We start from the raw sequence: 23,482 nt of genomic DNA on the forward strand, positions 1-23,482 counted from the left end.
AAAAACATTAAAAACACAACAAAACATTACCTTAAAAACTAAGACCCCCCCATTAAATTAGATATTAATTGCTGCTTATTTCATTGTAAGGGAGATGGTAGGATCTAATAATTTCGCTTTTTATTTGTTTTTTATAATCTTGAAATCATGCCAGGTCTAAAGGAAAGACTACGCTTTCATACTCGTTTTATTCCACAAGAATCAGAATGTGATTGGATCCATGTTTTGAAGATTTCTTTTCATAATTTTTGAAATAATAAGGTCTGGAATAACGACAACGTTCTAAACCTTTGTTCATTTCAGGTTCTTAGTTTTAAGGATTGTTGGGTCTTAGAATTTTTTTTTGTATGATTTGTCATTTTGAAATAACTGGGTCTGTAGAAAGGACTACACTGTTAAAAAACGATTTTACAGAAAAAAAACAAGATTTTGCAGAAAGCAATAACAGAATCATTCTGTAAATTCATAAAACATAAATTTTTCAGCAATTTAACAGAACAGGTATGTTCAAAAATGGGAAAAATGGTGTTTTATTTAAGGAAATTTGTAAGGTTCCATACACCAAAATTACCAATTTCCTGTAATTTTACATGATATAATGTAAGATTGCGCAATCTGGTAAGATTACAGGTGTTCTCGAGACTCAGCTGCTTCTTTTATTCTAAGGATAAATTTTCTAACAATGTACGCTATATTTCCATGTTATTCAACATTGATAAGACTATGGAGTCTTTGGGAGATTCGTCAAAATGTTTTAAACATCCAGGTCTGGAGAAGAGACTTTGTGCCTTTGCGCAATATGAATGTTATACTAGTAGTTTGGAACAGATTCGCCAAAAGCTATTACATTAATGGGCGTTTAATACATTTGTGGGTGTAACAACCCCACTTATTTTCAGAGGATTGAGTCAGAAATGTATGCCCTTAAGTCGCTGACGTTTTTGGATTCAGCCATTTCAAATAATTAGCTTGCTTCGTTACCATGATATATTACTTACCTATATTAATTTCAGGTGTCTAGGGTGCATTTAATCAATCAAGATTAAAATGTAAATACCAAAATATCAATCGTTATTATCAGTTCCCAAGTCATAATGCAGTGCATAAACATTTCTAATAATAATGATATAGTAGTTTATTTTTATAGTGCTTTTCCCAAAGGGCACAAAACGCTTTACAGCATATTATTACCCCGGTCATTTGATTCATTTCAGTCCAGCTTAAAAAAAGCACAATTTCCACTCCTTGGGCGAATCCAGGGGGGGGGGCACATCTGGCCCGTGAGTCCCCCCCCCCACTTGAGAGCAGGAGCGTAACAGGGTTGGTGGCCAGAGCAAAAAAATTCCCGGTCATATCATGGTATGGACATAACTTGTTATGATTGTGCCCCGAGCATTAGGGCGAAGCTCAATGCGTGATAAGTACCCCCCCCCCCAAAAAAAAGGAGGGGGCACAGCGTGGCGTGCGCAGCAAAATGATGCTTAATATAAGTTCCGAGCGACATGGTATTCAGAAAATAAGATCATATCTTACATCTTCCTTTCCTTTTCTTTTTTGTTAGAATTTCGGGGGCCAGTGCTATGCGGATCGGGTCCGGGGAAATGGCGGCCCCAGGATTTTTAACCTCGGGGGAGGAAAAAGAACATTTGGGGGCGGGTCAACACACAATATTTTTGCCAATTTCCTATAATCGAGCAAGAAGCGCGAGCTATTATTTTTTAATGTAGACCCTACTGACTGAAAAGAGACCTGTTAAGGACTAGCTGTTTGCATTGGGCCATGAAGATGATATCTCACCAGATAAATAATGCGAGCGCGAAGCGCGAGCTGAAAATTTTTGACATCCTGAGATGAAAACTGGACGTTCTATAAGCACTTTTTGTAATCATGAACTGGATGGCTATTTAATTAAACTTTTACTTGGTAACGCCACTGGTTCGGGGGCGGAGCTCCCGAAACCCCGTGATATTTTTAAACAGTGCAAATGGCCACTGTTTTATCAAATCGCGGGTACATACACAACACATATTAACTTCAACGCAGTTGCAGATAATAAGCTAAATATTTTGAGGCAGCACAACATAGCAAAATGTGGATAAATTTGTAAAAGTCGCTAGCGAGCGAAGCGAGTCAGAAAAAAATTGGCCTTTAAAAATGATTAAATTATATTCATTTGATAGTAGCTTTGGAAATTTATCCAAAGTAAACAGGGTTTTAGCGGTAAATGTAGCCAGCGCAAAGCTTTACTTAGGTTTAGGACATGATATCGGGGGTAAAATATTACTAGCCCTTGGCTAACCCTACTTTGGCTAAGGATTTTCCCGGGATTGTTTGTCCTGATTGTGACCATTATTGCATAAAATTTAGCAAGCTTATAATAGACGCAATCCACCTTTCTTCCCGTTCTTTATATTTTTCAATCCTCGGCAACCCGGTCTTGTTATTAAGTCATTCTCTTTTTTTCTCGTCCCTTTTCTCTATATTTTGAATTTCCAACTAAGCTCTTGGTTCTACCTTCATTTCCTGTTTCTTTCTGCCTCTTTCTCCCATTTTCCCAGCATTCTTGCCCGTGCCATTGAGTCATATCTTTTGATTTGATATCCCTCTCTTGCTAATCATGCTTATGTATTAGTATTTCAGGATATTTGTACTTCCTCGCGTGTTCTTCGTTCCTTTTCCCGCTTTCCTTCCATTTTCCCTATTTATGTTCTTTCTTTCTTTCCATTTCTTTTTATTTTCTCCCTTTCTCTTTCCCCTTTTTCCTTTTTTCCGCTTTTCTCCTTTTTCCCCCTTGCCCCCCCCCCCGCCTGTTACGCTACTGCAAGTTGAGAGCCATAATCAAAATTTGTAATATAAATATATCGTTTTTACTAAAGTGTTCCCCCCCCCCCATTTGAGGATTTTTCAGGTGAATAATGTAAAGTTCAAAGAAGTGAGACTAGGTTGTCCAGTTGATGCATCTATTTGACAAAGGCAGAGAGCTAGGGGTCTAGACTCCACTCTTAACATAAGGGCAATTCCAGAAAATAATCAACCATTTTTGTAACGTCCGACCCCCATTTTTCTCAAGTTTTACTTCACTTCATAAACTGATCATGTCATGGTCCTTTGAGAACTTACAGACTGTCAAAAAGAACAAAAAATCAGCCTGAGACAGAAAATTTCATGAAGGTCCCACACATAGGGGTAGGATGTAAATATTTTATGGAATGGCCCATAGTATATTCGTTAAAGTGTCAAAGTTGAGTCTGTGTTTGCAGAATAATTGGACTGTTTGAATACTTACCTTCTCCTTGGTAGCTTGAGGGCGCTGTTCCATGCCATTTCCTTCCTCCTCGCCTTCCTGCTCTGATTTTCCCTGTCCTGCCTGGCTGATGCTGGCAACGAACTCCTTGCGGATGTGCTTCCGACCCGTCGTCTGCTGGACCTTGACGAAGATCCGTATGTAGAGGACTAGGATGATGGTGAAAGGCACGATGAACCGCATGCAGATGGTCACAAAATGAATGGTCGGGTTTTTCGCATACCATGGTAAACAACTTGAACTGCTGGTGTACCCAAGAATGATCTCAGGAATTGTCGAGAACGAGAACCAGAACAGGAGCGAAGCAACCCACACGGCGATGTTAGCGTAGATCGCCTTTCGCTTGCTCCTGGTGGTGAAATGCCCGATGGGATCGTAGGTCGCACGGTGTCTATCGATGCAGATGGTGACGATGATCAGAATAGATACGAATTCGACACTGCTGCTGACACCGTTAAAAACGCTGCACCAGTCATCACCAGGGAATGGAAAATGACCAAGATAAGTGTGTATGCAGGGGACAATCAGGACGATCCCGTAGAGAAAATCCGAGATAGCAAGGTTTATAATAAAGTAGTTGTTGTAGCCGCGGAGGCGTTTGTCGACGGCGAATGCTGCCAGGCTGAGGCCATTGGTCGTGATGATAAGGGCAACTAAGAGCAGGGGTAGGAGCAGGGCGTGGAGACCTCGTCTCTCATCATCCGTTTCCGTCGCTACTGTTTCTTCTTGCTCCTGAAAAACGTCGGTCGTATTCGCGTCCCCGTACATGACTCTCACCACGGAGCTGGTAATTTATAATGTTTCTAAATTTGTGAATTTTACCAGTGGCACTCTGGCTGACCGTCACTTAAGGTAGTATTTCGATACTAAATAAAAGCATATCACTTTTTTCAGTAGATAGTTAAAGTCAAAATAATCAGTGACGAATGGTACTACTTCATCGTAAGATTTTAAATAGAAGCTTTATGTATAACACGGAGAAAGGGGTTGTGCAGCTATATCGATATGTTGGTTAATACAGGAATTGAGTACAGGACTGCATGTATTGAGGACACAAAGTAGGCCTATATAGATACCTTTAGGGATATCATATTGGATAAATCAAAGGTTCATAAATCATAGGAACATTGAGAACAGAAGATGATACAGGGCAGAAAACAGTGAGTTAAATACCAGAGACGCAGCTACGGTTTCTGTTTGATCCTGCAGCAATTCCGTCGTATCTTTGCCCGTACACAGTGCAGATAATTTAACAGACGAATGTATTTTTACTAATTTACCAACTTCCTTCCATCGGGATTTCGAAGATGTTCAATCGGAACAAGTGCTGCTCGCAATGTCTAATTTCAAGAAATGTTGAACGAATCTGCGCAAGTGGGTCTAGGCCGAGACATGCAGTGCAGTTGTTCCACTGAAATTTCCACTGATTCGTGAGAAGACTGTTCGAGAACTAAAATTCATCCCATTTTTATACAGGAAAGGCACGTATTACTTCATTGAAAATACATACAACGGATTGCCTGGATATCAAAAAGGGGTTAAATGATATGATAGATATTAATCAAATAAAGTGCATCTGGGCCTCTTAACAGACAAGGCCAGCGATTAATCGCTAAAATTAATGAAATGGCCTATCAAGATCATCGTTGCATACGCATGTTCCTCATTAAACTGACTAGGAACCAATCAGAGTTGTTCTCTCATATTAGTCCTTCATCGATCTGCGGCCCGTTGCAGAAAGAGTTGCGTTTAACGGAAGTCAAACAAAAATGCGCGCTGTTGATTGGGTGGAAATCAATCTGCAATAGATTTTTAGAGTTGCGTCTGATTTCAACCCTGTCTGAAACAGGTCCCGGATGTAATGAGGGGTATAGAAAGAATGCGATATCGAGGTTCTATGCAAAAGAAGCGGAAGGTCGGCGAGAATTAAATGGTCATAGAAAGTAATTCTTTTTCATTACAGAATACGACATAATCATTTTAACAGAGCATCGTGATTTTATAGAAAGTAAGATTTTTATTGGGTCATTACAGAAATCGATATAATCAAGGTAATAGAGCACGGAGTTTTCAGATGTCTTCAAATATTTTATTTCATATCTTAGATTATAAAAGCACGTTTTGAATAAAGATCAAGCTGCGTATCTCAAACATGTGTGCGCGTGTTTTAGAGTTAGACAGAATCTGGGCATTCTGAATACATTTCATTTTTTATCATGAAAATCAATAATGCGAGTGCGAGGCGCGAGCGGAAAATATTTGATAATCCGGTATGAAAAGGGTGACTTTAAGCACTATCTATTGTGAAGTGTATGTGGATAGCACTTAATAAATGATGCGAGTGCGAAGCACGAGCTGATATTTTTATTATTATTTTGACCTAGGACCTGGACATTCTAGGCCTAAGGACATTTTGTCATACTGTATCTTCCTATTCCTCTTCCTAAGCGCAATATGAAACTTGTCCAAATCCCTTTCTGAAAAAGGGACAATTTAGTTATTAAGAATTCATGAAAATTTTATTATCATATTCATTAATGTAATAAGCTTAATGAGTGAGTGAAGTTTGTTGACATTTGAGGCCTTAAAACTGGATATTTTAAGCTCTTTTGTAACCATGAATAGGATTTATGAATTGATATATTTTAAACTATTAATGCGAGCGCAAATCGCCAGACGAAATTTTTGATAAACTGTCATTAATGGGGGGTTTTAAGTATAGAATTATAAAGAATCTTATGATGGAATAAACAAAGACAATATTATGTAGGCCTACTTGGCAAAGCAAATAATGCGAGCACACAGCGCAAAAAGCTGCATAATGTATTCACACCATAAAACGGACATTTTACAGAGTACTTTAAAAAATCAATTTGTAAATCAAGTAAAATAATAAAAGCTACATGTCCGAGCTGGAATATGTATTGACTTCAAAAGTTGATAATTATGTTAAGCTACATATCACCCTATTGAGCAAGATATGTATCTCATCGAACAGGCTATGCGAGCGCGAAGCGCGAGCGAAAATTTTACAAAGTGACATGATATATATTTTCAAATTAATATCCAAGTCTTCCCCTGACCTTATCATATTTTCATTCATGAACTCGTCTCCCTCCTCTTATTTTCCCTCTTCTTTTTTCCTCCTTTCTTTCCCCTTCTTTTTTTTCTTCCCCTTTCTTTCTTTTTTTTGCTCCGCTAATAGGGGGGGGCTCTGCCCCCCTGGATCCGCCTATGAACAGGGCATGCGCACTGTAGCTGCTACTGTAAGGCACACAGTGTATCGATGGATACATATTTCTCGAGTTAACTATTGCCATTGGGGCAATTCCATAAAATAGTCAACCTTTTTGTACGTCCGAGCACCATTTTTTTCTCAAGTTGAACTTCACTTTATAAACTGACCAAGTCATGGTCGTTTGAGAGCATAACAGACTATCAAAAGAACAAAAAAAATCAGAGACAGAAAATTTTATGAAGGGCCCACATATGGGGGGTCGGACGTACATAATTTATGGAACTGCCCATTGGTCTTTGATACATTATATTCTCTGTGTCAAGTCTGCAATCTCTGCGCTTCTTTGTCCTATCTTGAAATGGAGGTAACTAAGCAGTTGCGTACCGTGGGTCACGGCATGGGAGGGGGGGGGGGGGGAAGCGCCAGCAGAAGTTTTGAGTCACTTAGTGAGCTACGAAGCGCGCACAATAGCCAGGTATACTTACCTAATATAGATTTTAAGGACTGTGCCATTGAAAGGATATGTATCTTATTGACTAGTAACGCGAGCCCGAAGGGCGTGCTGAATTTTGTTTTTATTCAGACTTAAAAAGGGGATATTATATGACATTTTGAATCCTGATGCGTACCTGTCTTACTAAACAAACATTGCGAGCGTGAAGCGCGAGCTGAAATTTTTGTAATATTGACCCAAAAGGATATTTTAAGGACTATTTTTTCAGGAATTTATGAAGAGCATGCATAATTTATCTTACCATAGTCATCTAAGGCTAAGTCATAACTCCAAAAATTAGCCTGCTCGGCAACCGAGCGGCGAGTTTTTAATCATGTTTGGCCGGGCACCGAGCGGTGGCCACTCGGTCACCTTTGGATTTTGGGATATCAAGATTCAGCGCGGAATTAAAGTACTGGCGGCGCCTGCTCGCTTTTCACTCGCCGCCCTGAATACGGTCGGTGTCAGTGCAGGCGCCGTCCTGGCGCCGCCGTAATCGAGCGGTCGCCGTCGAACGATTTAGGCCAAAACTAGAACTCGATGGATCAACCCTTATGGAAAAATCAGTGTTACCTAGGCCTCTAATTAAGGTGTGTTCATGCTTCCATTGCCAGGACAGAATCAGCGTTTTCAAACGTCGATTCAAAACGCAGATCGTAAACGTTGTTCTGAGAGTACTGTTTATGCTTAACTTTTGAGAGGCGAAATCATGAATTCCAGCTGGCTTCGCATCGTAATTTTCGTTGAACAGGAAAGCGAAGTCAAATTGGGCGCGCCTTTTTTCGAAAGTTTTTTTTTTTTTTAGTTTTTTTATATGGGGAAGGTACGTCGACTGTTATATAAACATCGAACAATTTCCAATAGCTTCTTGATATAGCCATATAATAGTGAGCAAAAATAAAGAATATTAAAGTGTACAAAATAATAAAACATCTATTTGTTTGTGCTACTGGGGCATCTGGCGATGTCTCCTCATTATAACTCAAGTTCCAGGGTTTTTTTCCGGAGGGGGGGGGGGCGGGGGTGTTAATCCCTCAACGTTCATCGAGATGAACGTTGAGGGAGATGATGGTGGTGATGATAAGGGAGGTGGAGATGATGAGGACAATGATGGGAATGATGATGCACAAGCACTTCTTGTCGGAGATGAAAACAAGGGAGATGAGAGGTAATTTCGTGGAGGTATAACATGCGACCACGAAGCAATGCAACTGTATATGCCCGCGCAATTTCATCTCACCGGAAGGATGTACCAAATGCCGTCATTTAAACGCGTTTACGATCGTGGTTCTGTTTATACTTCCCTAGAAAGCCCGATTCTGTTCAAACGACGTTTACAAACGCACCTTTTTGTGAGTTTACGATCGGCGTTTTGAAACAGCGTTTAAATGAAAGTAAGCATGGACGAAACTGTCTTTTGTACTAATCACATTTGGAAACGCTGATTCTGGCCTGAAAAGTGGAAGCGTAAACATGGCCTTAGATTCGTTAAAAGATGCCCCCACAGTTCCCACTGTGTGCTCCGGGGAAGGTTTTATTAACAATTGTCATCTGACATCTTTCCCTGGTTTTCATTGGCAGAGAGGCAAAAGCGTCCGACTGTTACCATGGTAATTGTCCGGGGAAAATAAACTTTGTCGGACATCCGGCAAGTCCTTAACGTTCGCCTGATGTACATGTATGATACGAGGATTGCGACCAGTATTGTTTCAGTCGAGACCGCTGAAAGAATAGCTAGATACAGGCAGGTTCATTTGCCCTGGGTCGATGGAAAAAGTACAATGATGCTTAGATTATTCTAGACAAACAAAACTCTTGAGTAGTGTGATAAATTACCTTTACCGTAATGTTGTCAAAACAATAGTAAATCTGCTGTTGTAAGCTGCTGATGTGAGCTTCCGATGTAAGCTATATTTGTATAAGCGAAAGCTATCACCATTTGGCTTACTTCGTCATAAGAAAGAAACTATTTCGTTGTTTTTTTCCCATCGAGAGGTACTTATTCTTGATCTAACATGGAGATACTTCAACAGAGCAAGTATAGTTTTGCCTGCAATCCACACAGTATATAGATGCATACATCTTCTCGAGTTTGATCATTGCATTTGGTCTGCGATAGTGCTGCGTTAAATACTATCGGTGCAGAGTCGGCAACTCGTCCCATCTTGAAGTCGGGTGAGAGGTAATAGTCTTTGATATTTATTTCAAGTTCATATTTTTGTTCCCTCCCCTCATCCCTTCACGTGTAGTTTAGGTTTTTGGACCAGAGTATGGATTCGGGTTAGAGCCGCTATAAATAAAGACATGTTATTGGCAAGGAGGCACAGACTTTTTAAACAGTCAAACATTGTATCTCTGAAGAAGACGTATTACGTTGAAAATTTAGATTTCAAGAGAATTATTTTTGTTATTGAATACAGATCAAGGAATTTTGGCACTTGTTATTATCTTTGTATTCTCTCTCTCATTATTTTATTTATCTGTCATGCTGATGCGATTTCGCCACCATAAGCTTTATTCGGGATGGCTAAAAATGATTCTGGTCAACTCTTAGGGATTTTGCGCTGAGTCCAGACCTATAATCCGCACCCATTCGTCTCTATTCGGGGAGCTCCCCGAATCAGAGACGAATAGGTTCCGAAACCAACGAATCCATCCGAATCAGGCCACATTCGGGCAGAATCGGCCCGAATCTATTCGGGAGAATTCGGTTGGGATGTAACCATAATTTTACCGGGAAAAAATAACCGATTTCATTCCTTTTTCTGTTTTGTCGTTCTGCACCATTTCCATGATATCGTCAGAAGATCTAGGTGACAAAAAGAAATCACATTATCAACACATTTGGCCCCGATCATACCGATACCCAGTCATGAAGACCAGCGCTGTTGTCACCCTGTGCCTATGGGGCGCCAAGTGTCCGCCAGTATATTCTGTGCAATTCAAGCAATTCCGTACACAAAATGTGTTTAATATAACAGCGTCATGACGAAAATCTTTTTGTCATGACGCTGTTTTATTTCGTACACGAAATTTATTTTGTGTCACACAAAATTAATTTTGTCTCAACGAAAAAAATTTCGTCTAGACGAAATGTAATTGCGTCCACAAACTTTTTTTGGCGTGCCATACTCCGTCCAATTCACGCCATTCCGTACACAAAAGTTCTTTTGTTCATATGAAAATGATTTCGTCATGATGCAATTTTATTTCGTATACGAAATTATTCTTGTCACACAAAATAAATTTTCGTCGAGACAAAATGTAATTTCGTCCACAAAATTTATTTCGTACACACGAAATGAATTTTGATCTAACGAAATGGCACCCCAAGTGTTCAAAGGAAAATTCTGTAGGAAAATTTGTGTTTCACTCCAACGAAATTCATTTCGTCATGATGCAGTGTGATTTCGTATACGAAATTTATTTTGTGTCACACTTATAATCAATTTCGTCGAGACGAAATAAAATTGCGTCCTCAAAATTCATTTCGTTGCGATGCGAATATCTATTCCGTCGATGAAATGATTTTGTGTCACATCACAAAAAATTCCGTCGACGAAATGATTTTGTGTCACATCACAAAAAATTCCGTCCATGTAAAATAATTCTGTCTCCTCTTTCTGGCAGGGTATATGAGATCGTCGCTGATTGGCTGCACCTTGCTCAAGCCGATCTTCGATCGATCGATATCCGGCCGCGGGACGGTCACACTCACAGGTCGGCATGTTGGTGAACCTTTCCTGTTTAGCTTAGATTTCACGTTATCATGGTTATTCATGCCAACAAGAGCTGCAAACAACTTCTCTAATTAGTAGAATGTGGACGGACATTGCATTCGTAAGTTCAGCTATGTTTGAATTACGTTGAAAACAAAATGGGAAATCGTAGTGGTTGCCATACCTGCTACTTTCATTTGCAAGAAGCTGTGTACTGTAAAAATTATAGTCCCATGTATTCAAGTTTGTGTACTGTAGTCAGACAAAGGGGGGGGGGGGATTGGTCTTTTCTGCACACCTAAAATGGTGAGGAATTATACAGGCTGAAGATATTTTGGCCTAGAACTTAGCAAATAATGTAAAATTCATACAAAGCAAAATGCTGAAAATTTCATTGAAATCAGATGACAAATATATTTTTTTTAAATTTGAAATAACAAATTTATTCAACAGTTTGGGCGGGCTTGGCCGCAACTTGGCGCAAGTTTACCCAGCCTCACTAACCTCGTACCCCGGGGCCGGGCACTTGAACAAAAAAGTGGTGGGGGTGTGCCGCAGGAGAGACAAAAACGGGGGCCTTGGGCTTGGAGCGGGAGTATTGTAAAAAGGAGGGTCCTCGGAACGGGGTTTGGAACTAAAATTTTGTGAAATGGGGGTCCTTGGAAGTTGGAACGGATCGATCGCCAGCGTGTGAGTACGTGCGTATGCATCCCTATGGAACGGGCATCCGTGATGCAGCTAGCGCAGCCTCCGCCGGGTGCGCTCGCTCAGAGACGATGGTCGGACAGCGCTCTGTGGCCGCTTTTCACCAAAATTGCAGCAGATCAATGCGACCGGAATGGCGTAACGAAAAATATGCGAAGCTTTGGAGCGAATTTCTTCTTTTTTTATATAAGAACAAAATGCTTTGCCTTGGAGCAGCTTTCTTTGTTTTTTTCTCAATAAGACAAAAATGCTATGCCTTGGCTTGGAACGGAAATTTGGGTGTAAAAATGGGGGTCCCCTCCGCGGCACATACCCACTATGCATTATATACTGAGTGCCCCCCCCCCCCCCCGGGCCTCGTACTAGTGTGAGTGCCCTAGCCTAGGCTACTCCACTTACACGTATTGCGATGTTTCAGTCTTGATTCAGGCCCTCTTCAAATTCAGCTCCTCTGTAATTATGCTCTCGCAGACAAAGTCCGGAGGGGGCATTAAGCGTTCCATCTGTCCATTGATTTGCCTGCCTCCCCCCCCACCCCCACTTGGTTTCAGTGCAATAAATTGAAATATATTTGATTGTTTTTTTTTTTAAATTTAGGTGTGTTGGTAGATGACACTCTAGGCAACGTGCCTATTAATTCCTGTGTTAAAAAAGTGAGTGCACGCGAATTAAAAGTTGGACTTAAATTACTAGATTTTAACATGGAACTCCATTAAGAAAACTATTTTTAATTAGTCCCTAGATACTACTTCTTTTCTTGGGGTATTGAAGCCTGTTCGTCCAGAACTTGCTCAACTTTTGCGACTAGCCTTGTCGCCATAGGGTTGTACACATCCTCGTTTAATACTGATTGTCACGTGACACGGCAATGTGTGTGTGTGTGTGTCGTTAGGCTGTTTGGCCTGTATTCAAGGCGTTCTATCCGTTATGATTTTATATTGAAGCAGAATACATCAGGTATAGGCCCATGTCAAGTCAAATCGATACAGGGATCGAGGAGGGGGGAGGGGTAGAGGAAAAAATTCCCAGTCACATGGTATGAAAATGATATTTTTTAATGATTGTTCATGCATTAGGGCAAACCCCTGTGTGGCAGGAGCATGATGAGTAAAAAAAATGAAATAGTAGAAAGAAAGAGGCCGAAACATATGGCACGTGGGAATAAAGTTGCTTTATATGTTCCAAGCGAATGAAGCAAGCGAGAAAAAACCTTTTGTGCAAATCTAAATTTGAGACAGATATCTTACCTTACACTTTTCCTAATTTTGGTTTCTTTAATTCCCTTCATTTTTTTATATCTTGGTTGTACGTAGAACATTCGGGGGGCATGCACTGGGCATAACCCTGGCTTGTGTACCCCAGTGCTAAATCAGCAGGTGGGTTTTGATATCTCTGGATCTTTAGCAATTTTAAAACTTTTTATAGAATGGATGAGAAAATCCCTGCAATCTGATTGGTTGAGAGCAATGCAAAAATTTTACTGGGCTGCATGAACGATATCCCGATAATCAAAACGCAACGATATCCACTGTAAACAAGCAATCGCCCGAAAAGGTCATTGTGATGTCATCGCGCATGTACTGTTACCGTCACTTGTTTACGTCAAAATTTGAATTTCGATCAAAGCAGAATGAATCAAAGGATGCAAAATGATCTGTAAGTACAAATACGGTACCGTAATTGTCATTGGGATTAAAACTGCCCACATACTCGTTAGTTGAGAAGTCCAGACATACATGTACGATCTAACGTTAGATCTATACTGCCCTGGGCTGGCTGTGCACAGCGAAATATCCACTGCAGGCCCAGGCAGGCGCTGGCCCCCGGCGCGGCCCGCATACACACACACAGCTACATGTATTGGAGGTCGGAGGCTGCCTCAACTGCTCAAGATATAGTCAATGCAAAGCTGTATCTGGCATTTTGGGTATAACAATATCTTTGTGGCAACATTATCCAGTTAAGCCCATATTTATGTTGTCCAGGGTTATCAAAGTGTCTGCGCTCTGCATTAGATTTTGGAATTTTCATGCATCGATCCGGTAAATAAATCATGCGTCCAGTAAATAAATCATGCGTCCGGTAAAAAAAATCATGTGTCCGGTAAATTAAATTTACCGGACGCATGAAATTATCATGCATCCAGTAAATCATTAATTTTTGTGGTTTATTAAAAAAAAAATTCCATTCTATAAAACAGATGATGCATGGGTTTCTTTCGTGGGTCAGTGGAACTGTGTGCATGTGGTTACCTTGTACACAGAGTTCCTACTGACCCACTCTAACGCATCATTTGTATATAGATGGCTACTATTTTTTATTAAATCGCGAGTGTAGACCTAAATGTAATTATAGAAAAACATTTCGTTAAGGTTTTTATTTTTTTGACCCCCCCCCATAAAAGAAGGAAAAACAATTATAAATGAAGTTATAATATACACCCCTTTAATGATTTCGCTTTTTCTTCTCTCTTTTCCCCTCCTTTTTTTGGGGGGGACCTTTTCGTTTATTTCCCAGTCTTCCCTTTCCCCCCCCCTCTCTCTTTCTTTCCTTTTCTTATCTGGATTTTTTTTCCGGTGAAATCCACTAGGGATCAAGGGCCAGCCTGCATGCCCCTGCAGCGGTTTACGCCTCTGCCGTGGTATACGCATGATCTTAACCCTAAAAAGACTGAATCAGCCCCCCCCCTCGACATTTTTCGTGATAAATCCGCCGCGCAAATCTTTTTGACCGCGTTGCTCGCTGACTTTTTACTTTCAAGTCTCGCACAACTTTTGAGACCAAAATTGTGACCCCCGGGTACACAGTTTCGAAATTACGCAACATTTCGTTCGTGCATGCAGACCCAAAATTACTCAAAAACGTGAATTTGTGTACAAATCCAATACAAATAGTGTTTTTAGCCAAAATTCATAAATGTATTATTATTTTTCCTTTTACTGCTTAAGATCAATTTATTTTATCTTTTTCATGGTCAAAATAAAGTCCCTGACAATTTCCATTGAAAAAACAATGAAAAACAAAGTCGAAAAACAATGAAATACATAAGAAATTTAGAAAACAATAGAATACATAAGAAAATAAACATGATGTTGAAATTTTTTAAAAATAAATTTGATCAGATGCCTATCTAGAGTAGGTGAAACAAAAATTAGCATTTCAGGGGCATTATTTTATTAATTAGAGCAAACTAATGATTTTACGCAAAAATTAGCATAATTAATGAAACATGAGATTTTTTGCATAATTTGATGTGATAATTTGGTAGATTATGCCATGGGTAATGTGTGCCAATTTTCGTCGCGATCGCGCAATCGACGTCCGAGATCATAAGGGGGCGCTGAATCAGCCCCCCTCCCCAGTCTTCTTAGGCATCGAAATAGCCCAGTCTATTTAGGGTTAATCATGATTAAAACTAGAGGTAAATCCAAGATTTTCCAAAGTAGGGGGGGGGGGGGGGGTGAATTTTCTCAAGTACAATTAGACAACTCCCAAAAAAGGTTCTCACTTAAAAAAAACCGGTCATTTTGTCTCACGTAAAGTGATGGTCACTAAAAATGAAAGTCATTTCGTTCGCGTGATATTCGGCAAGCTCCCCCAAAAAAATAAATAAGAAAAGGGAAAGTCATTTTGTCCATGTTATATTTGGCAACCCCCCCAAAAAAAAATTAAAATTAAAAAAAAGGTTTTAACTGTAATAATGATCGAAGGTAATTTTGTCTTGCGTAAAATTTGACAAATGAAAAATAAGATTGTCACTAAAAAAATGAATGTAATTTTGACCCACATAAAATTTGGCAAGCCCCCCCCCAAAAAAATGAAAAGGTTTTAACAAGCAAAAAAAAGGCTAAAAAGAGAAAGAAGAGACAAGAATATGAACGAAATATATCCCCATTACAAATAATGCTGTGATCATCATGAGGGAGGGGTCGCATAACTAATATAATTCCAAAATATTTACTATAAATCTCAATAGGGGGATCGTGTAGAAATGCTCACCAACAGTGAGCATTAATATAATCCATTTTAATTTCAACTAATTTTATAAAGTATTAAATGTCTTCCCACCAAATGAAAGTCATATCGCATAACTCCAATTTGTATTAAGGCGTACATTTACCAAAGTCTTGGGTTTGAAATCAGATTCAGAACAGCATTGTCCAACCGGCAACCCATATTTTGGGTAATGTCGCCTATGAGGTCCAAACATTAACATTAATCATTGGTACTAGGAGTGTGTGTGTGTATTTTGAGTTTTTGACAGACGTATATCAATCAGGTTTGATTATTTACGTCTGGGACCGACCTTTAATGTCACAATCCGAAAGACGTGATCAGGGCTCGAACCTCTGCATCAATGTGTAACTTCCCCACAGCTTGGAGTGGGTGACACCATAGGAGTGGATGACACCATAGTAATAATAATAATAATATTCCACATATTTATATAGCGCTTAATGCATCGGAACGACGTCTCTAAGAGACTAAGCGCTTTCCAGACTCAGTATTACCACGGTCATCAGAACCTTGTATGCCTGCGTACAATGTATGCACCTTCTCCACTCCCTGGGGAGCACTCCAACAAGAGTTCCAAGACTCAATTGCTAGGCATACTACATTATACATAGGCTTTCACATCCTACCAGGTACCCATTTAACACCTGGTGGAGAGTGGCAAAGTGGATTAACGCCTTGCCAAAGGACGCTAGTCCATGGCGGGATTCGAACACACGACCCTCTGATAGTACAGGCCAAGTTTGAATTTGGAGTCGGCAGGTCAAAACACATTAAATATGCAATTTAGTTTCCGCATGATAATGTCTTTTTTATGAGTTATGAAATATTCTACTTATTTGAACAAATTTGGGTGTGTAGGTAGATGATACCAATACAGGCTAAGTTCGAATTCGGAATATGCTGGTCAAAGATCACAGCTCATTAAATATGCGAGTTGGATTCCTCACGATATCTTATCAAAAGTCATCAGATTTTTTAAAATTTGGGTGTGTTGGTAGATGATGATGCACAGCATTTATATAGTGCCATATATCTGTTAAAGACATTCCAAGGCGTATTGGAGGAGCCAGCCAATCTGGGTCGCCTACAAGGGTGCGCACACAGAACTGTGACCCGCAGGTATCTCCTCCCAATTACTGGTTGGGGGTATCCGGGTGGACCACTACACTGGGTCATTAAATATGCGAGTTGGTTTCTTATAAAATAACATCAATATGAAATAATCACGTAGGCCTTATATAAAAAGTGCAAAGGCAAGCAATTTTTTTTCTTACTTTTTTTGGAACTTTTATATATGTATTTAGGATGTATTTTGTCCTGAAAATTTAACATTCTAGGCACCGTTTGTGATCCTGAACAAGATGTGTGTGTTCTAGATAATTACTGAGAATGCCAAGCACGAACATAATTTTTAATAAGTGTTCTAGCATGATCCTGTTAAGGACTGTTTAACCATGAGGATGGTACATATTTCAATAATGGGAATGCGAAGCACGAGCTGAAAATTGTTGACATTCCGACCTAAAAAAAATGGTCATTTGTTCTATGCACTAGATCATAAAATGATAGGTACGTAACTAAATAATTGATGCGAGTGCAAATTGGGAATTTGAGTGTGGCAAACTGATTCTGTTTGGTTCTGCTTGCGTAGACTGGGGCCCGTTTCTCAACACCGTTAAGTCTTCTAACTTCTTAACTAAATTGGAAATAGTTAGCTACCTGTTAGCGAACTGTTTCACGAATCCCTCTTTGCCAAGATCGGGGACAACTTGACCAAATAGTTATGACATCTCCAAACCTCATCTTACTTACTTCTTAAGGATCAAGTCCACCTCAGAAAAAATGTTGATTGGAATCAATGGAGAAAGACCAGACAAGCACAATGCTGAAAATTTCATCAAAATCGGATGTAAAATAATAAATTAATGACATTTCAAAGTTTCGCTTATTTTGAACAAAATAGTTATATTAACGAGCCAGTTACATTCAAATGAGAGAGTCGATGATGTCACTCACTATTTCTTTTGTTTTTTTATTGTTTGAATTATACAATATTTCATTTTTTACAAATTTGACAATTAGGACCTCCTTGCCTGAAGCACAAAATGTTAAAATAATGTAATTCCACGTGTTCAGGGAGGAATGACACTTCATTTCACATGACAATGACGAGAAAATAAAAATAATTCATATTTCATATAATAGATTACAAAAGAAATAGTGAGTGATGTCATCAGTTTCTCATTTGCATATCGACCGAGATGTGCATAACTGTTTTGTGAAATGAAGCGAAACTTTAGAATGCCATAACTTTCTTATTTTACATGCAATTTTGATGAAATTTTCAGTGTTATGGTTGTTGAATTTTTCTCTTTTTATTCAAATAAAGTTTTTGTTGGAGTGGACTTGTCCTTTATGTAGTGATATCATGTGGATAGACTGTGACATTCAAATGAGCCTCGAAATTTGAAAATTTTATTACGTAATAATTTAAAGAAAAATGAATTATATAGCAAACAAGTGGGATAAATCATTTAATAGTAATTGTAATGCACAGAAATTATAACAAGTGTTAATTTAAGGTAGTAAAATAATTGAATTGACAAAGATTCTACCACTTCAGGTCATCCATAATTGGACTCGTTTTCAGACCCTTATCAAAATTTTAATAAATTCTTCCTCTAATATACGCATAGCATTCATAAAATTGTGCGTTTAGGTATCTAAAGAGTTTAACAATCCATGATAATATATTTTTTGATGATGTTTGGAATCCTGAAAATCTGTTTGATTATCATCATATTAAAGGCAAAAAGAAGCTGCTGAAAACTGCTTATCTAAAAAAAAAAGAGCCAATGGAGTAAATTAGAGAGTCAAAAGGGGGCCTAAGCTTTCGATCCTAGCAGAATCTTCGTCGGAGGCAAAATGACAAACATAAAGTGGAACAACCATGATATAGACCACAAACATCCAACAGCAACACTAGAAACCATCATGTTAGGAAGAAAGCCTTATGGTTTACTTACGTAAACTATTCAAATTTTATATCTTGGGATAAATATCTCAATGTCCACTTACATGTGATTTTTTTTATCATGATATGAATTAGTGTTAATTTCATTTCCTCAGAAATTTAATGCCCATGTCTGCATGTTTAAGTACTTTTTAAGCATATTTTGCCTCTATTTTTTGCAACTTTTGGAAAATTTGCTATTTTGTGACTAAGGCTACGTCTGGTATGTACTTTCCACCAATAGTATCAATATGATATTAATGGATTCTAGTTAATCCTTTTGGGTAATTTTGGAACTAATTCTGTGTTTGGTAGATAAATAGGACTAACTTGTCCAGGTGTTGAGAAACGGGCCCCTGCTGATGAGTAGGCCTAGAGTTTTTATGCCCCTGCAGATGAAGCCCGGAGGGGGCATTAAGTGTTGCCCCTGTCAGCCCCCCCCCTTGGTTTCCGCGCAATAACTTGAAAAACATTCAATGGATTTTAAAAAAATTTGGTGTGTAGGTAGATGTCACCAAAATACAGGCTAAGTTCACAGCTCATTATGCAAGTTGGTTCAAAATTTATTTTTTTGATTATATTTATATGCGTATTGATTTCTGCATGATATTAAGTTCAATCATATTGAATAGATTTCTGATCGCGTTAACTGGGGCCCGGGTTGGCACGTTTTAACCAGTGTGTTTTAAAACACATTTTTTTTACTTGTGTGTTATAAATAAATCCTCTTTCTCTTCCCCCTTTACTCTTTCTTGATTGCTTTGTCATGTTCCTCTTCTCCCTGTTCAATCTTGCACAGCAATCAATATTAAGAATATCATTTTAACAAACAAATCTATGTGATTAGCTCACTTTTATCTACAATAAATTCGTAAACATGGCAGGGCCACACAACATTCAAGACTATTTTTGGAATGCATGCATGGTTACGCAGTTATGATATACACAAGTGCATATTATCAGATTCCGAATTGCTTAAAAACTTGATTTCATGTACAACTCAATGTGAGTCATTGCCAAAATTTGTATCTGTATCATTATTTTCAGAAATTGCTGAAAATTTCTATTAGTAATAAATTTGAAAATCTGTACATAAGAAAAATGAAAAAGTAAAAAAAAAAACATTACCAGTAACCTACATAGACTGGGCTATTTCATTTCCTAAGAAGACTGGGGGGGGGGGCTTTATGATCTGGGCAGTCAATCATGGGATCACAGCGATGATTGGCAAACGCATTACCCATGGTATATTCTAAAAAACTATAATCAAATTTTGCCTAAATCTCATTGCTAATTTATGCGTAAAATCAAAAGTTTGCTCTAATTAACTAAATAATGCCCCTGAAATGATCACTTTTGGTTCACAGACTCAATATATTTCAACATCACACTTATTTTCTTATGTGTTTATTGTTGTTTCAATGGAAATAGTCGGGGACCATATTTGACCGTAAAAAAGTTGAAATTAATTGATTTTAATCAGTAAAAGGAAATATAATGGCACATTTATGAATTATGGCTAAAAACACTATTTCCATAGATTTGTACGCAAATTCACATTTTTCCAGCAACTTTTGGTCTGCATGCACTTCCAAAATGTTGTGTAATTTCGAAACACATACCAGGGGGTCGCAATTTTGGTCTCAAAAGTTGCGCGAGACTCGAAAAAGTGAGTGAGTGATGCTGTAAGTCTGTGAGTGATGCGGTAAAAAAAATTGCGCAGTGGATTTATTGCAAAATATGACAAGGGGGTAAATCAGCCCCCAGTCTCATAAGGGTTAAAAACATTATATAGGCCTACTGATTGTTTTTAATATACATTTGATCAGAATTCCTGATTAAAAAAATAAGTAGTTCAAGGGCTATATTTATAGGTTTGAATTGAATTTGTATTTTATGCCCTAAAATTGGTATAATTGATTCAAATGAAATAAAGCATATTGATTTACCCGAAATGAAATTAAGCTTTGAAACCCAATGTATATCAATTTTTCCATTGTGCAAATTCTCCTCGCCCCCCCCCCCCTCGATTGACAAGACTCAGGATACCTAGGGACAACACGTATATAATCATGTATTAGGAATGAAATGTCATATTACTTATAAAGTGTTTTTTTTGTAGGCATTCAATTTCCATGATTTAGTAATTTGGGGGGAAATATCAACTTTTCTGTTCAAAATTCATAAACAAAATTGTGGTAATCTCTTATTAAAACATCAAGAACTGAAATCTTATTTTATTTAGTGTATAGTTTAATTGATTTACAGAAAATTGCATCATAAAACAATAAAAAAACATTTTGTACTACAATTCTGCGGGGGCATCTGTTTCCTTTGGACACGTCAAACTTTCTTAATTATGTGTAATTGATTCTATGACATGTGTTTACATTTGCTGCAGATTCCCATTCAGCCATTGGACTGAACCGGTACCAAGACCGGAACTGTAACACAGTAAGGATGGTCAATATGAAGCGAGCTTCATTGAATTCCTCCAAGAGCTCTGTACTCTGTTCTGATCATTTTGAAGATGCTTGCTTTGACCTGGGCAGACGATACGTCTTAAACAGGATGCTGTCCCAACCATATTTGATTTCCCGCCTCGTCTTCAGAAGGTACAGTGGATCTATATCATACATGCGTTCTAAAGAAATATATATTCTGTTTTATCTACCTTTGTTTTGATAGAACATTGCTTTAATTATTCAATTTTCAGTAGCAAAATAGAGATGAAAATTATCCTAATCAGGAGGATAACCATGGACGGGGCCTATACTGTGTATTTACAGTAAACTACTAAATAAATATATTTTTAAAATTTGGTTTAACTCATAATCCTGGGCTACTTTGAGATTGCATAGCCCAGGGAGGGGGAGGTGGGCTTTTTTGGTCCCCCTCTTCAGATCTTGCCTCTGATCAAAACGAAAACCAATGCACACATCAACATCAATGTAATCTGCAAGCATGGAACTAAAGGTTACAGAATTCATTAAAATTTATTGTTAATAAATTATTTATTGTTAATAAATTAGTAATGCTAATTTATGCGTAATAGAGAATTCTTTGTTTTAAAGGTTAATCTCTAAAGAATTCCCGAAATTCTATGATTTCTAACAAAGTTGCTCAAAAATAAATGGTAAATGACATTTCTAATCTTATGTATTTTATTGTTTCTATAATTCCATATGTATTTCTTTGTTTTGGGGCCTTATGTATTTTATAGTTTTTTTAATGGGATCTGTTCATGGCACTATTCTGATTATAAAAAGCAAAGATTTGATTATTTTCAACCAATAAGTGCAAGAATAATGATAAATTTGTCAATTATGACTGAAAATAGAATTTCCATTGGATTAAATGTGTATACAAAATAATATTTTTGAGCAATTTTTGGTCCGACATAAACTCATAAAATGTTGCGTAACTGAATATCCGGGTATCTCAAAAGCTCTGCAGAATTGACCAAAAAGTAATCATGGTACCTCATTTCTCATTGTGGACTTATCATGAAAAATGTGGATGGGGAGGGGAGTTTATTAAGCCCCCCCCCCCCCGGGCTAGATAGGGTTTATATATCATGTATATTTTTAAAAAAATTATCTTGTTGCAAGTCACTGCAAAAGGTTTGATTTCTAAACGAATATTGTTCTTCATGGATAATCGAATATTTGATTGAAAAATTATCTTTGAATAGTTATCTTTTCATTCTTGTATCTGTTTTTGTTCAATATTGTTTTTCTTATTTTTTTATTAATTCGTCTCCTACAGAATTCACCCAAACCAAGGTATTTCCCAAAAGACTTTTCGATTCAGCAAACAACCTCCCAGATACTGCAAAGACACCAGTGCCAAAGTCTTCAGCACCTTAATTTCTCGAAGACCACTCCTACTGAATACCAGAAAGTCCAAGAGGGGTAAAGTGGAAGTCAACAACAATAATGGACTGTATTAAAACTTGGAGAAGAGGCTGAAAACCACACAGAAGTCCTACCTTATACATTACTTGCTTTTAAGTTTGGACAAACATTGATTTGCACAACTTTACAACAAAAAATTTACGCTGTGTGGATTCTGATTATTTAAAATAGCTCAATGAAAACGTTTATCACTGGGCATGTAACAAAAATGAATTCATTGAATTTGAAGATGTCTTACAGTATATTCATTCTGATTTGAATGTCAGAAGAGAAAAAAGTTTGTGAAAAGTAGGAATGACGGCAAGCTGACAGAAGAATAGAATACATGTAGGATAGAACAAGGCCACAGTTATAAATGAGCTGTTGGATAGAGACAAAAAGATGAATTAAGAATGGGGGTGATAGAGAAATAGAGACAGGAATTGGGGAGCCTGTGATGAATGCCTGAGAAAGTAAAAATTACCATATTTTATTTTTTTAAGGATTTGAACAGTCAGGAAGAATGTGGTCTTTTTTCTGTTGTTATTTCTCAAAATACTGGTATGTTTTGTGTACAGAAAGGGGTATAATCCTTTGCAATAATCACTCTCACAGAAAATATTAACTAATCAAAAGAAAAGTCAAATATTTCACTGATTTACAATTGTTCGGTCACTCTCATATCTAAAGTTACCCCCCCCCCCCCATCATTTCAAGGTATTGGAGAGAGAGGTTGGGCAGGACATGGCTGTCAGCAGAAAAAAAATGCAGGGTGGGGCAAAACAATTTTGGGATATGTGCGAGGGAGCGAATGCGACAGAGCAGAATTTTGGGGGGGGGATATATGCGAGAGAGCAAAATGACAGAAGGAAAATGCAGGGGCCAAGAGATTTGAGGAATATGTAAGAGGGAGCGAAGTGACCAAGCAGAAGAAATGTAGAGGACAACAAATGTTGGGTATGTGAGGGAGCAAAGCAACCAATTAAAAAAGGAGGTTAGTCAAAACGTTCTTGAATATGAGTAAGGAAGCAACTTGTTCACTTCCGAGCAGTAGGACTCGTTTTAAAATAGCTTAGGAAATATGTGTTTCCTAAGCA

The 23,482-nt window shown here is 38.2% G+C and overlaps 1 protein-coding gene across 2 annotated transcripts; it reads left to right on the top strand.

The window, feature by feature from the left end:
- Nucleotides 1–10,656: 10,656 nt before the first annotated feature.
- Nucleotides 10,657–23,186, top strand: LOC121420092. Of its 2 annotated transcripts, none has more exons than XR_005970692.1 (3): nt 10,657–10,875; nt 20,891–21,104; nt 22,258–23,186. XR_005970692.1 is itself a non-coding variant. In XM_041614626.1 (3 exons), the coding sequence occupies exons 1-3, from the start codon at nt 13,109–13,111 to the stop codon at nt 22,439–22,441; spliced, it is 405 nt and encodes a 134-aa protein (XP_041470560.1). In that variant the 5' UTR covers nt 12,984–13,108; the 3' UTR covers nt 22,442–23,186. The 2 variants fall into 2 exon arrangements, 1 of the variants encoding a protein (XP_041470560.1); XM_041614626.1 differs by lacking the exon at nt 10,657–10,875 and adding an exon at nt 12,984–13,115.
- The last annotated feature ends 296 nt before the right edge of the window (nt 23,187–23,482 follow it).

Source organism: Lytechinus variegatus, chromosome 8, assembly GCF_018143015.1.
Source record: "Lytechinus variegatus isolate NC3 chromosome 8, Lvar_3.0, whole genome shotgun sequence".
Taxonomy (NCBI): domain Eukaryota; kingdom Metazoa; phylum Echinodermata; class Echinoidea; order Temnopleuroida; family Toxopneustidae; genus Lytechinus; species Lytechinus variegatus.